The 14,850-nt window shown below is 46.5% G+C and overlaps 1 protein-coding gene across 5 annotated transcripts in view; it reads left to right on the top strand.

The window, feature by feature from the left end:
• The window catches only part of GATAD2A (GATA zinc finger domain containing 2A), a 101,752-nt gene that overhangs the window by 27,593 nt on the left and 59,309 nt on the right, over positions 1 to 14,850 (top strand). For all 5 annotated transcript variants that reach the window (XM_032412536.1, XM_032412534.1, XM_032412539.1 and 2 more), the window contains exon 2: positions 12,365 to 12,453. In XM_032412536.1, the coding sequence (XP_032268427.1) occupies positions 12,439 to 12,453 (15 nt within the window). In that variant the 5' untranslated portion in view covers positions 12,365 to 12,438. The remainder of the gene's footprint in view (positions 1 to 12,364; positions 12,454 to 14,850) is intronic.

The following is a 14,850-nucleotide window of genomic DNA, read 5'->3' on the forward strand; positions in this document are numbered from 1 at the left end:
ATGTGCTTATGTGCTTAGCCTACTTGCTGGAGTGGAGCCTGACATGTGCAGTTACTCTGGTGTGTGCAAATGGAAGAAAGACACTCCAGTCCATGTTGGACAAGGAGTTTGTGTGGCAGAGTCCTGCCTTTTGTGGGGCCTCCAGCTTACTCTGGGGTTAGTCTCAGATACAGACGAAGTCCCATCGAGGGCACAGCCTAAGCCTGTGTGGCCCTTACAGATTTCTTTATGCTTTCTTCTTTTAAGGCAGAGGTTCATGTGACCTTTGCATTGTATCTTGTAACACCTCAGAGTTTGTTTTTTGTTTTTTGTTTTTTTTAAGATTTTATTTATTTGACAGAGCACAAGCAGAGGGAGAGAGAGGGAGAAGCAGGCTCCCTGCTGAGCAAGGAGCCCAATGTGGGACTCGATCCCAGGACCCTGGGATCATTACCTGAGCCGAAGGCAGACGCTTAACCGACTGAGCCACCCAGACGTCCCCCTCAGGGTTTTATTTTTTTAAAGATTTTATTTATTTATTTGACAGATACAGCGAGAGGGAACACAAGCAGGGGGAGTGGGAGAGGGAGAAGCAGGCTTCCTGCTGAGCAGGGAGCCCGATGCAGGGCTTGATCCCAGGGCTCTGGCATCATGACCTGAGCTGAAGGCAGACACTTAATGACTGAGCCACCCAGGCGCCCCACACCTCAGAGTTTTATTACTAAAACCTCTTACCAGCAAGGAGAACTCCGACTGGATGCAGAAGCAACAAGCAAATTGTGAGACTCTGGTCTCCTTGCCATTGCACCCCAGAAGGCAGCCCTTAACTCTTCATAAAGCTTCTGTGAGGGCAGTTTGGCCTTGACTGCTTTGCTTCTCTTGGAGCAGGGTTCTCCAGGCATCTGATCTTCAGTGCAGTTTCCTTCCTGATCCTTAGGTCCTAGCTCTTGGGCCACGTCACATAACTAACAAGCAGGGCCCTTTGTCCACCCTGTCCCTCCTCGTGACCCTTCTGTGAGGATAAGTGATGGGAAGTGTCCATGCGGGCACTGGTGAGCTCTGATAGCTGAGAGAAGCCAGGTGCAGCTCACCCTTACCGCCATCTTAGCCTCATTTTATCCTGTAGGGCTGGGGGTGGTGAAGAGAGTTGATGATGGTTCTGTGAGGAGCCCCTCTGTTCCTGACATCCTCTGTCATACTTTTATTGTTGGATATATTGTCAGGAAGGTGTGGCATCTATTTACATCATTTCTCAATTTGTTCTTAATTGGTATATGTAGTGTGAGCCACTATTTACTGATAGATGTTGCCATTGTTATAGTTTCTTCCTTCTCGTTTTGCAGCATTTTAGTCCTGCAATTTTTGTGATTGCTGTGGTACATCATCAGAGTTTGCAGCAGTGATGAAGCAGCTGGGGCCAGGAACCAGCCCATTGTCCTGGACTTCGCTGCAAGGCCTCAGGACTGCAGGGCTGGCCATGTGGCTTTAGTCAGGGCCATCAGTGCAATGCTGTGGTTGGTGGACAGTTCAGCTACTTCTGAGAAGTTATCAGATGGGGGTGCCTGCCTGACTCAGTCGGTAGAGCGTGTGACTTTTGATCTTGGGGTTGTGAGTTTGAGCCCCATGTTGAGTGTAGAGATTACTTAAAAATCTTAAAAAAAAAAAAAAAAAAAAAAGTTACCTGATGGTATTGACTATTTAACCTGAGCCCTGATGATCAAAGAAATTGAATTCTGCCACTTAGGAGCTTGGTTGGTCAGATGGTTGTAGGTTGTTTTGTATTTGAAGACCTACTGTCAGACTGAATTTCTAAAATTCTACCAAGTCCACCTTCCTGTCTGAAACTCAGCTTGGGGACATCTGGAAGGTTTGTGGTTGGACAATGACCCTGCTGCCTGCCTGGGTACTCACTAGCCCCACTGGATTTGGATTTAGGCAAACCTTTAGTGCTTGGGGAAACTACCAGCTTAAATAGACCAGAGTCACTGCTTCTTGGTCTCCCATTGCCAGCTTGGAAGATAGTACCCTTCTTGGGGATCAAGGTGGCAGAGGTCACCTGAGGCTCCAGGTCCATCCAGCTGTAGTAGGATGGCTAGTGGGTACTTTCCTTGGTAGTGAGAAGGCCGAGAGAAGAGGTGGGGTGGGGTTTAGAGGTGAAAACTGGAGGTCCTCTCCCATTTATATTTCTTTGGTGAGATTTCTCCCATCCCACCAACTGCTAACTGACCAAAATAGTTCTATCTTGTCTTGGACCTTTCAAAGATAAGTTATGTGAACTACTGTGAGTAGACTTTGTTTGGATTTCAGGACTGTGAAGTTCTTTTCTTCTAGGCCCAGGTCTTCATTTGTATGTATACTATTGGGGCCTTCTTTAGAATGCTGCTCCTTCTGGGTGCTCTTGAATAACAACAAAAGCTTTCCCTTCTCCCTTCCAAAGAAAAATATTCTGAAAAATAAGATACGGTTCTTAAACACTTGGGCAGTACTTGTTCAAGATTACCATATTGTGGCAGTCTGTCTGCTCCCCCTCCCTTTCTAAATTTGAGTATAGTTGACAACATAATGTTACATTAGTTTCAGGTGTACCAGGGTAGCTGCTTATTCTCCAGGACCGCCTGTTGGAAGATGGCTTGTGGGAAAGAAAGCTCAGCGGATGGCCTTTATGCTGCTCCTCAGAGAGACTTGGTGTAATTTACTGGTCTTTGCCCTGCTCATGAATATGCAGATCAGGGTTGGTGCCTGTGTTGTCACCAAATGAGAGTGAGTTGCTGATTTAGGGGCTGTCTTCACAGCTTGGAGAAGGTACTCAGCTGGTGGCTTTGCTCCTGCTTGCATGGCGCATGCAGGCTCCAGGCCACCCGGACCTGGTTGAGGAAGCACACGGTGCCTGTGGCTAGGGCCCACGATGCCTCAGTGGTAGTGGAAGGTAACTGTCCACTGGTGAAAGAAGAATTCTCACCTTTCCAGGAGGTTGCCTTTATGATAAGTAAGGTGTTGCTTATTTATTTATTTATTTATTTAAGATTTTATTTATTTATTTGACAGAGACAGACACAGTGAGAGAGGGAACACAAGCAGGGGGAGTGGGAGAGGGAGAAGCAGGCTTCCCGCCGAGCAGGGAGCCGGATGTGGGGCTCGATCCCAGCACCCTGGGATCATGACCTGAGCCTAAGGCAGGCGCTTAATGACTGAGCCACCCGGGTGCCCTGATATTGCTTTTTTAAAAGTAAACTCAAGAAAACTTGCCATAAGAGTAGAATGGCTGGAGGTCTTATTTCTTGACATGAAAATAAACCTGGCAGCCAGCTATAAAGCTAATATAGCTGATTGAGATCCTGTAAGACATGGAGGCAGCCTGGATGATACGTTCTTGGGAATAAGGCTGGCTGCCATTAGATTTTCTCTTGGCTGCCTCATAGATGGAGGCGATGTCTTCTGCAGGTGGGACTTTTTGTGATCCTCACTCCCAAATTTTCCTGTTTTGACTGGTCCTGGAGACTCAAGACCACTCTTTAGTCATCTCAGGAGGATTCTTTACATGTTTTACAGTCACAGGTCACACAGGGACATATGTGTTTGCAAAGGAGACTGACTGCCTGCTTGCCTTGCCCTAGGCAGAGAACCCCAGACAATCATATTTGCTCCTCTTTTATTTTTATTTTTATTTTTTTAAGATTTTATTTACTGGGGTGCCTGAGTGGCTCGGTCGTTCAGCGTCTGCCTTCGGCTCAGGTCATGATCCCAGGGTCCTGGGATCGAGCCCCACATTGGGCTCCCTGCTCAGCGGGAAGCCTGCTTCTCCCTCTCCCACTCCCCCTGCTTGTGTTCCCTCTCTCGCTGTCTCTCTCTCTGTCAAATAAATAAATAAATTCTTTAAAAAAAAAAAGATTTTATTATTTGAGAGAGAGAGAGAGCACAAGCGGGGTGGGGGGGGGCAGAGGGAGAGGGAGAAGCAGACTCCCCGCTGAGCAGGGAGCCCAATGCAGGGCTGGATTCCAGGACCCTCAGATAGTGACCTGAGCTGAAGGCAGATGCTTAACCGACTGAGCTACCCAGGTACCCCATTCCTCTTTTAATCTATCCTGGAGCAGTTGACCAAGAGATGGGGTGCTCTGGGCATTCCTATCTGAAATGATGGGCAATGAAATGCCCTCCCTCTGTGTGAGTTGGGTACCTCATGTTGGGGTCACTTGATGTTACTGTTTTTCTAGGCAACATCATCCATGGACTCAGCCAGTGTGGTGAATCCCCTGGGCCTGGCTCTGCCTCACAAGATAGGTGGGCTTGGTGCTCAAAAGTTGAGGGGGGGTGGTACAGTGTTTTCCTTTTCACTGATGGTGAGTGGCAGGTACACTGTTTGGGCTAGTTGCATGGGTCTCCCCTGTGTAGAACTGGTTGTGTCAGGGGCTGAGGGCTTGCACCCCTGTTGGGCCTGTGTAAGTTTCCACATCTAGCCCAAGTGCTCCAGGGAATAGGTTTGGATTGGGTTGTGGTATCTCTGGCTTCCATTTTAGGAAATGTTTATGTCCAAGACAAGCTAGTCATTTTTACCATTCACCCACCAGGCATTGCTTGATTCCCTTGGTTCTTGGATGTGAGATGGGGCTGGAAGAGGTATATCCTAGGGAGATGAGGTGCATTGGGAAGTCAGAGCTGGGGTAAGATAGGCATACTTAAAGTCCATCTGAGGCATAATGTTTACTGCTGCTCTCATTTTACCATTCTGAGTTTTTCCAGTGACATTTTGTGTAGTTTATTTGGAGAGTGGAGGGAAGGATTGGTTGATAGTGGAGGATGTCAGGGACATGGCTGGTCTGGGAAGCAGGGTTCTAGAGTCATACATTTGGCTGTGAATGTGCAAGGCCTATGGACTTTGTTCTGTACACACTTTGGCCCCAAAGGGTTAAAATGATGTGTGTGGTTCTATCTTGAGACGTTGTGCTGAGTGAAATAAGCCAGACACAAAAGGACAAATACTGTATGATTCCACTTAATATGAGGTCCTTAGAGTAGTCAGATTCATGGAGCTAGAAAAGTGGGATGGCGGGTGCTAGGGGCTGGGGTGGGGGTAATGGGGAGTTAGTGTTTAATTGGGGACAGAGATTCAGTTTTGCAAGGTGACAAAGTTCTGGAAATGGATGGTGGCGGTGGTGGTGATGGTTGCACAACAATGTGAATGGACTTAACACCACTGAGCTGTACACTTACTAGCTAAAATGGTCAATTTGATGTTACTTATATCTTAGTACAGTGAAAAAAAATGGAACCTTTGAATTCAGAAATATCCTGCATTCTTATGAGCATGCATTTTTATCCTCCCAAGAGTTAGTTTAGGGAGAAAAGAACAAAGGCACTCACTCACATTTTTATGGCTTAGCTGTGCTGGATACTATGAGGTTTAAAAAAAAAAAGAATATGGATATGTGTGATTCTAGAAGGCTCATTGTAACATCATTTTGGGAATGTTGGAGCACAGGGATTCTGCGGGTGTTCTTTGGTCCCCACAGGGGTGGGGCTTGGATGCACTTTCTCCAGCTGTGTGGGGTGACACGAGACTCTTAGAGTCTTCAGGGGACTTAGGAGAGCAGAATCCAGAAACAATCTGAAGTCTTTTCTGCTCCAGTGCTTGGCTTAGAGATTGAAGGTATTCCTTGTTTTCCTATGGCTGTTTGTCAGCAAATTTCCTTAATATAGCACACATTGGTGCATGTACACAGAATGGGAGACACCAGTTCTTAGTTTCTCATTATTAACAGAGATGTTATTTCTTCTTTTGTTCTTGTGACATTTTCTTTGAGATGTCCTTTAATGTAACACACCAAACATTCTCAGTGCTAAACACTAACACTTCAGACACTTCGCAAAGTCTCAGACATGTCTAGATAGATGTAGACATTTGATTCTTAAGCATTTTAAATATGGGGGTTTATCTGAAGTTTTGAACTTCTGTGTGGACTTGCCAGGGCAACTGCTGGGGGGCAAGGATGGAAACTCTAGATAGGAGTTGAAATATTTTGAGGAATAACATTAATAACAATAATAACATTAATTAATAACACTAATTAATAGCTAGTTGGTTCTGATGAGAGCCTGCCTGGTGCCAGGGCCTGTCACTTGGTCTTAAGGATGGTCTTAAGGCCTGAGGGTCTGCTCAAGGGGTCAGGTGGGCTCCTGCAACTAGTTATGATTCATCAGGAGAAAGCACTAGAACATTCAGGTTTGGTGGTATGAAAGGGAGGGATTCCTGGAATGCCCGGGAAAAAAAGGGGTATGGTGGAGCCAGGCCTTGGAGAGGAAAGGGATCTGTTGCAAAGACTGTACTGAGTGTTTTAGGTTAGGATAGGAAAGGAGGAGGGGAGTACGGGGTGTGGTTTGCCATGGGTGCAGGGGTAGCTCATGCTTCTCAGCAGTGACAAAGGAGGCCTTTCCAGACAAAAGGCTGTAGAGGTCTCTGGAACTTCCGAGTGCCTTTCTCTAAGCTCTTTGCCTTTCTCCAAACAGCAGTATAAGGGAGGGTGGGGAGAGTTTCCCCCAGGGGTTGTGGTGGCGCTGTGGCCTTGCCTATCTCCATGTTACTTCTTCCTGGTGTTGACTTGCTATTCTAATTAAGGGTAGGGTTTATATTTATATTGCTGTGTTTTTGCCTCAGGTCCATGGTGGAAACATAGTGGTTGGGTATTTATAACTCATGGAGGATGGCATTTCCTACTCTTGCTTCATTAGGCATTGGATAAAGAGATGAACAAGAGCTTTTTCTCAAGAGTATTTGGGGAAGAGAGCCTAATGGGATTCTGGATGTCAGATGTCAAGATCAGCTGTGCTAAGTGTTGGGGCTGTAGTCCTCAGTGATAGAAGGGGGAATGGGGAGGGACTGGTTAGGGAGAGCATGCTTAAGTAACAGGTACTTGAGTCTGAAGGATGAGTGGGAAGAGGGAAGGGCTTTCCCAGTGGTGGGAACACTATGTGCAAAAGCCCAGTGGTGGAGGCAAGATGTGGCACTATGAAGAATTGAGACAAGGCTAGTGTGGTTGGAGCCAGGAATATGGTGTGTATATATACATATATATATGCATGTCAGATGACTTCATAGGGTCATGTGGGCATAAAGCAGGCGGGGCCTCGAATGTCAGGGTAGGATGTTACGAGTATTGGGGGGTTTTGAGGGGCTGTAGGAATTACTGCACTGGCATGGTGTGGTGAGTGGATGATCCATCCCTCAGTGAGGGCATAGTTACTATGGCCAAGGGAAGACAGGCAGGGACAGATCAGGGGCCTGGAGGGCACATACTGGCTGTTACGCCAGTGGATGCCTCCTAGGTTTGACAGTGGAGACAGGCCAGTTCTGGTTGCCAAGGATGGGCTTGTGTAGCTGGCCTCACTATCGGCTCTTTGGCTCTCATGGGGCTGGTTCTTTGCCTCTCTAGTATGCCAAGTCATGCTCTCCCCTACTCCGTGGGGACATAGGGTTAATGAGGCTCCATGCTTTGGAGAGAGCAGGTACTGCTTTGTGCCCTGGGGCTGACTCAGAGCTGGAGCATCTCCTTGGTGTGCCTGTGCCCTGACTTTTTGTTGTGGTGTGTCTGGGTCACCTCTGTCCCTTTGATACTCAGCACAGACTGTTAGGGCTGCAGTTTCCTCCTGCTTTCAAGGATCAGGTAGTCCCATGTTTTCAGCTTCTGGGGCTGTACTGTCTCTGTTGCTATAACTCACTTCTGCCTTATAGGTGGAAGCAGCTGTGGATATTGCATACTTTGTGGGTGTGGCTGTGTTCCAGAAATACCATTCACCAGGACAGCTCAGGCAAGTTTGCCAACCCTGGATTAGAAATGGAATCGTTGGCCCAAGTTAATCATTCCCTAGCCAGCCAGCACATGGAGCAGTATGACCTCTGGGCTTCCTTGTGATGTTTTACTGTTTCCCTGCCTCAGTTTCTTCCTTTCTGATAAGGCTGAACAGGGAATCTCCTCCTTGACACTTGGTGGTGCAGTTGCTAAGACCTTTGCCAGAGAGGGTCTAGGTAACCCCTTTCTTCAGGGGCACTCAGTTTTCATGGAGCAAGTAGACTTTGTGGACTTAGAGGTGGGAGAAGGTGAAGGGTATCGTTGGGTTTCATCTTGGAGTTTTTTGGCCTAATGTTTCCAGAACTGGATTAGAGCCAGGGTGGTAAATATTTGGTTACAGACACAGTTGAAGAATTTTTAGATAGCACAAATGTTTGGTGAGTGCAGATGGTGGTAGAAGGAAACCAGAGGTGTGCAGCTTCCATAGGGCCTGGCCTCATATGGGGCCCTTTGGGGGTGCCTTGGAGAGCCCAGGCTTCTTAGTCAGATGACTATGGCCCCAGAGACCCATCCCTATGCAGGCCATGGATGCTGCAACTCCACAGAACTGGAGTTCCCCAGACAGCAGCTGGTTTTTGGCCAGTGTTCCTCCCCTGAAGTTTAAAGGGAGCCAACCTCACTTTGCCTGAGCTAGAGAGGATGAAATGGCAACAAAGGACTTCTGTTCCCCAAAGTGCAGTGACTTGATTTCATGTAAATTACTGTGGCTACCTTCTTACCAAGTGTGATTTCCCTTAGACTGGGAAATCATTGTGTTTGGGTGGGTTGTAGAGTTGGGGTGGTGTGTGTGTGCGCATGGTTGTGCGTTATACTCAGGTGTGGGGTCAAAGCCAAACCATAACGATTTATCAAGGGAGTGGAAGAGTCTCTTACGAATTGGTAATTGTGTACTTAAGGGTTACTTGATACTGTTTTAAATGTATGGGTTGGAAATAAAAACAGTAAAAGCTCTCTAAACCAGCCAGTGCAAAAAAGTCCAGATGATGTATCAGTAAAAAGCAACTGCAGTTTATCTTAGAGAAATGCTCCTAGTTCTGATGGTGCTAAGTGATCTCTGCTTGGTTTCTGCTCCTTTGTGAATTTCACACTATTTGTATGGAGGGACTGCTGCTGTGGGATCCTCAGATAGGTTCCTTCTCCTTCAGTGTTAAATCATCCCTCCCTGTTCATTCCATAAATATTTATCAAGCACCTGGTGTGTGTCCGACACTGTTCTAGGTGCTTGAAATAAAATCACGCATCACGCAGACAAGACATCCCTTTCCTTGAGGCATTTATGTTCTTATTGGGTGAGAAAGTCCATAGACAGTAGCTGCATAATATGGAGTATGCAGAGAGGCCAGGCCTGTGGGAGAGAAGGAGCAGGGTGGGCCTCTGCAAAGGAGACATTTTGAGCCGTGACTTGACAAGGAGAGGAGGGGGCATGGACATGGAAGGTCTGCCATCTGGGGGGTGAGAGTGATCAAGGCTGAGGAGCAGGTGTAGTACAAACACTGTAGCAGCTACTGTTAGACCATACAGACATTTCTGAGAAATCGTGTGAAGCTAAATACGAATTAGACATTTGCTGACATTTAGGGATTATTATATGGTAGTTATGTTTTCAAAGGTCATTTTCAATTGGGGATGCCAGTTGAAGAAGTGATTGTTAAAATGATAAAGTATCTGGGATTTTGTTTAAAACATAAAAAGACCCCAAGGTGGGAGGGTGCCTGGTATGTTGGAGGCATGACCAGGAAGCCAGCATGACTGTGGCAGGATGAGCAGGTGGGCACCAGGCAGGCCTCTGGGGCCAGGAGATAATAGGGCTTCACTCTGAGCAAACACCAAACGTGGTGTGGCCAGCGGAGGTATGAGAAGCTGTTGGACTTCAGATGTGTTTGATGGCAGAACCAATAGGATTTTCTGATGGACTGGATAGTGGGGTAGTCTTATCAAGAGGGCAACTCCAGCTTTTAATCTGAGCAGCTGAAAGACTGGGTTTGCCATGAGCTGAGATGGGGAGAGCCGTGGTTGAGTGTGAAAGTGGGAGTTTACCTTAAAATTTCTTGCACATTGCATTGTATCCTATGATGCAGGGTGTGTGTTGTTATAACACATTAAGATGGCCTTCTTCCTTGCAGGGTTAACTGTTCAGGAGATTGTTGTCCAGTGTATCTTGTGGTCTTGCAGAGTAGGATATTAGATCTTTGTTGAGAATCAGTTGTCCACAGCTGCATGGGTGTATTCTGTTTATCCATCTTTCCTCTGTCTTTTTCACACTGTCTTGGTTACTGTAGCTTTTTTTTTTTTTTTTTTTTAAGAGGGGGAGGGAGGGGCAGAGGGAGAGGGAATCTTAAGCAGTCTCTATGCCTGGTGAGGAGCCCAGTGTGGGGCTTGATCTCACAACCCGGAGATCATGATCTGAGCCAAAATCAAGGTGCACCTTGGTTACTGTAGCTTTATGGTAGGTCTTGAAATCAGATAGAGTAAGTCCTTCAAATTTGTAACTCCTTTTTAGTTGTTTTCACTATTCTAGGTCCTTAGCATTTCCATGTAAATTTTAGAGTCAGATTGTTTTTTCTACAAAAAAACATTCTGGGAATTTTTTATTGGGTCTGCATTCAATCTGTGGATCAATTTGGGGGAGAATTGACACCTCCTGACCCATGGACAAGGCATATCTTCATTTAGGTTTTCTTTCATTTGTCTCAGTGATGTCTTGTTGTAGTTCTACTTTATAGGTCTAGAACTTTTTTTTTTTTTGGTGGGCAGCAAAGCAAAGTTTATTGAGTGATATCAAAGTGATAGCACAAAGCTCCTGAGGAGGGAGAGGACCCGAGAGGGTTGCCCTTGAACATCTTTTTAAAAATTAAATTTACCCTGGGGCTCCTGGGTGGCTCAGTCGGTTAAGCGTCCGACTCTTGATTTTTCCACTCGGGTCATGATCTCAGCGTCCTGGGATGGAGCCCCACGTTGGGCTCCACGCTCAGTGGGGAGTCTGCTTGAGGATTCTCTCTCGCCTCTCCCTCTGCCCCTCCCCATGTGTGTGCGTGCACACGCGCGCTCTCCCTCGAAAATAAATAAGGATAAATTTAATTTTTTAAAGATTTAAGTATTTCATATTTATGCTATTGTAAATGGATTTTTTAAAAATCTGTGTGTGAAAATACTGCTGACTTGTATTGATCTTGTTCTTGAAGAGGGTAGGTATTCAGAAGGCCTTTGCTTCTGGGCTTTCCCCTCCATTGCAGAGTGAGGCCATGGCTCAGGAGATATGAAAGAACGAGGGTTAGCGGTGTCCACTGTGTTTTTTGGCCTGAATGGGGCCAAAAAAGAGTGGCAGAAAGTGCCCCCCTCCCCAGGAACTAGCCCAGATGGTGGCTGCAGCTAGCCCTGGGCCTCCCTGAGGAGGATGCCATGTGCCCCTCAGTGCCCAAAGGTCTTTGGAGTTCATTGATATTTGCTTATTTTGCAAGTTCTCCTGTGGGTGTGTTTCTCGCTATCCATGAACTGTGAATTGCTGTGAACCCAGTTTAAAAATAAAGGTTTCATATCAGAGCCAAGCTCCCGGTAGTCATGTGGGCACGAAGAATGACAACAGAGGTGATACTGACAATATTCGGCAAGCTACAACTGACAGCACTGCCTAGGAGTCAGGGATTTGGCTTGTTCTCTAGGTTTAGCCTCTGTGGGTGCAGCCCTGCGTGTCTGATGTCACAAAGGAGGGGGAAGTCCTAGGGCCACACTGTCTCTGTGACCTTGGGAGAATTCTGAACATTCTTGATCCTTAATTTTCCTGTCTGTAAAATAGGCAGCTCCTTTCTCTTGGGCAGTTTTGTAATCCCTGTGGAAATGATCCCAGAGTAAAACTTTGAGTTGCCCTATGAAGGTAAAGTCTGTCAGGGTCCAGGCACATTGCACCCTCAGCTTCTTGAGGGCAAACCCTACAACTGCCTGGAATGGTGGGTGGTTTCCCTGGCATCTGTGCGAGGAAGCGTGGACCGGGGAGCAAAGAGGTCATGTCTGTAGAGGGAGACCTGGGTGACTCTGGGCAAATTCCTGAATATTAGATACATCAGATCCCTTATCTGTAAAATGGGGATGATTGCATAACCCCAAGATTGTCCTGGGGATTCAAAGAGATAGGGAGTTTTAGTATAGTAACTGGAACTCGCTACTGAGTACCTATTAAATTCTAGATATTACTATTTCTGCTTTTAATGTTATTACTGTTATAACCATAATGTTGAACCATTTCTGTATATTCAGTATGTCAGCATCTGGCTGCTTATTACCACCTCATATCTCTGTCCATATTGCTGAAATCAGTGTCTGGGATGCTAGGGTTTATTGGTTAGTACTGTAGCGGGTCATAGGTCAGAGAGTGATAGAAATTTATTTCCTCAGCCTGCCCCCCTGTGGAAAGTAGCAAAGGCAGAGCTGTGGTTGAAATCTAAAATTTTGCTGTGTAATTCCAGGGGTGGGAGATACTGAAAATTGTCCATATATTCCAGAAACTTTCCTTGGAAACTTAGTGTTTCTTTTTCTGTCCTTTACTTTAGGTTGGTCAGCACGTTGACACAAGTTGCCTTTTGACGTAGCTGCTGCCATGGCCAGCTGGTAGGACCAGCATCCCATGCACAGAAGCCAGGTGAGTGTTTGGGGTCTGATATCTGTGGAATGAAGGCTCTTGGTTGACTTGCCTGGCGAGCTTCATTCAGCTCCTTGGACATTTGAAACTGAGCATTGCTTAGAAGCTTACAGCCACCTCCTAGAGGAAATGGAGGGAGGCTGTCACCACGGGATCACCCAGGCCCTGCCCGTTGCTTCCAGGGAGGCCATTTGTTCTCACTTTCTGTCTCAGGGTTCACTCACTTGAAAAGCCCAGGCCTAAATGGGATAAACCTTCCTGGGAGTATCAGGAATAGAGGATAATCCTGGCCAGGTGGCCTTTGCCCTCTGGCCATTTTTGTGATTTCCCAACACTGACCAAAATGAGTAGAATTTTTTTCTGACCACTGTCGGTGGCACAAGGCCTGGCACTGGTGCTTGGAGCTGGTTGCCCTGACCCCCGACTCAAGCCTGTGAGGAAACTGAGCCAGCCTCACCCCCTGCTTAGGGTTCTCAAGTGGATTCTCAAGGGCTGTCAGAACCCAGCAGGACAGATCTTGACACCTCGGTGGGATTTTTGTCTTGTTACCAGCAGGGTCTGGCCAGCCATGTTTTGGCCCAGGACTGTCTGTCCATCTGGAGAAGAATGTAGAGCTAAGAGTTAGAACTTGAAGGCAGGTTGGAGACCTCCTGGGTTGGTCAGCTGCTCCTGGGTTGGTCAGCTGCTCCCTCTTCCAGGCCAGCCAGCAGGTGACTTCCTGAGGAGTGCATGCCCCTTTAACAGCGCCGTAGCCGCATGGGGTGAGAACCAGCCGCCTGGATTTGCCCGCTTCTTAACAAGAGTTGGGATTGGTTTTGTGAGGTTTTGGCTCTTATTTGCATATAGCAAAAAAAAAAAAAAAAAAAAAGCAAAACACATGAGCATGGTCAAGTAATCCTGTTAGTGGGAAAACATTTCCAGAATGTTCTTCTAACAAACAAGCTTTACCAGTGCTTTAAAAAATGTTTTTTAAAGATTTTATTTATTTATTTGAGAGAGTGAGTGCAACCATGAGTTGGGGGGAGGGTCAGAGGGAGAAGCAGATTCCCCGCTGCGCAGGGAGCCCGGCTTTAAAAAATTTAATGATCAAGATCTAATTTGTCTATCATATAGAATTTGTCTACCATACGTTTCACCCATTTATAGTATATGATTCAGTGATTTTTTTTTTTTTTTTTTTTTTTGTATATTTAAGAGTCGTGCAACCATCACCTCTGTCTAGTTCCAGAGCACTTATCACCCCAAAAAGAAACTCCATCCTCTGGGGCACCTGGGTGGTTCAGTCGTCAAGCGTCTGCCTTCAGCTCAGGTCATGATCCTGGGGTCCTGGGATTGAGCCCCGCATCGGGCTCCCTGCTCGGCAGGGAAGTCTGCTTCTCCCTCTCCCACTCCCCCTGCTTGTGTTCCCTCTCTTGCTGTCTCTCTGTCAAATAAATAAATAAAATCTTAAAAGAAAAAAGAAACTCCATCCTCATTAGCTGTCACTCCTTGTCCCCCCTCTTCCACTAATCTGTTTTCTGTCTCTATGCATTTGCTTGTCCTGGGCATTACGTATCAACAGAATCCTATAATATATAACCTTGTGTGTCTGGCTTCTCTCAGCGTAGTTTTTGAGGTTCATCCACATTGTAGCATGATTCAGTACTTCATACACTTTTATGGCTGAGTAATAATTCCATTGCATGGATGGACCACTTATTTATCCGGGATAAATTTGGATGTTTCCACCTTTTGACAATTGTGAATAGTGCTGCTATGAACATTTGTGTACACAATGTGTGTGGACGCGTTTTTGGTTCCTTTGGGTATATACCTAGGAGTGGAATTGTCGGGTCATATGGTAACGAACATTTTGAGGACCTGCCAGACTGTTGTCGTGGCAGCTGTACTATTTTACATAGCCCAGCCCTTTCTGAGGCCCCCAGAGGAGAAAGTGACCTAAAGTCTGTGCTGGTTTCCTAGAGCTAGATGAGGATTGGATCATCAGTGTTGATGATGCTTGATACCTGGTCCTGGTGGCTTGTTATCTGGTGCTGGTGGCATAGTGGGACATCCACAGAGGGTGGGCCTGGCACTTGGCTGTTGACAGGCTATCTTTAGACATTAGCATTTAAAAATCAAGGAACTTTACATTTGAAAAAGGTCTTACTTGAACCCTGGGCCCAGTGGGGTTAGTGACTGACCTTGTCTTGCAGCTCAGGTCATTGTCTGAAGGCAGTGGGCTGGCTTAGGGTTCTCTGAGGTTCTAGGATAGGTGCTCCCCCTTCTGCCTGGTTCTTTGTTAACTCAGAAGTAGTAAGTACTTGCTGAATGAATGAATGAATGAATGAAACAAACCTCCTTCTTCCCTGTCACAGGGCAAGCAGGGAAGACACAGCCGTAGCATTAGAAGCAGAG

The sequence above is a fragment of the Phoca vitulina genome, unplaced genomic scaffold (genome assembly GCF_004348235.1).
Source record: "Phoca vitulina isolate PV1807 unplaced genomic scaffold, GSC_HSeal_1.0 scaffold13, whole genome shotgun sequence".
NCBI classification, from domain to species: Eukaryota; Metazoa; Chordata; class Mammalia; order Carnivora; family Phocidae; genus Phoca; species Phoca vitulina.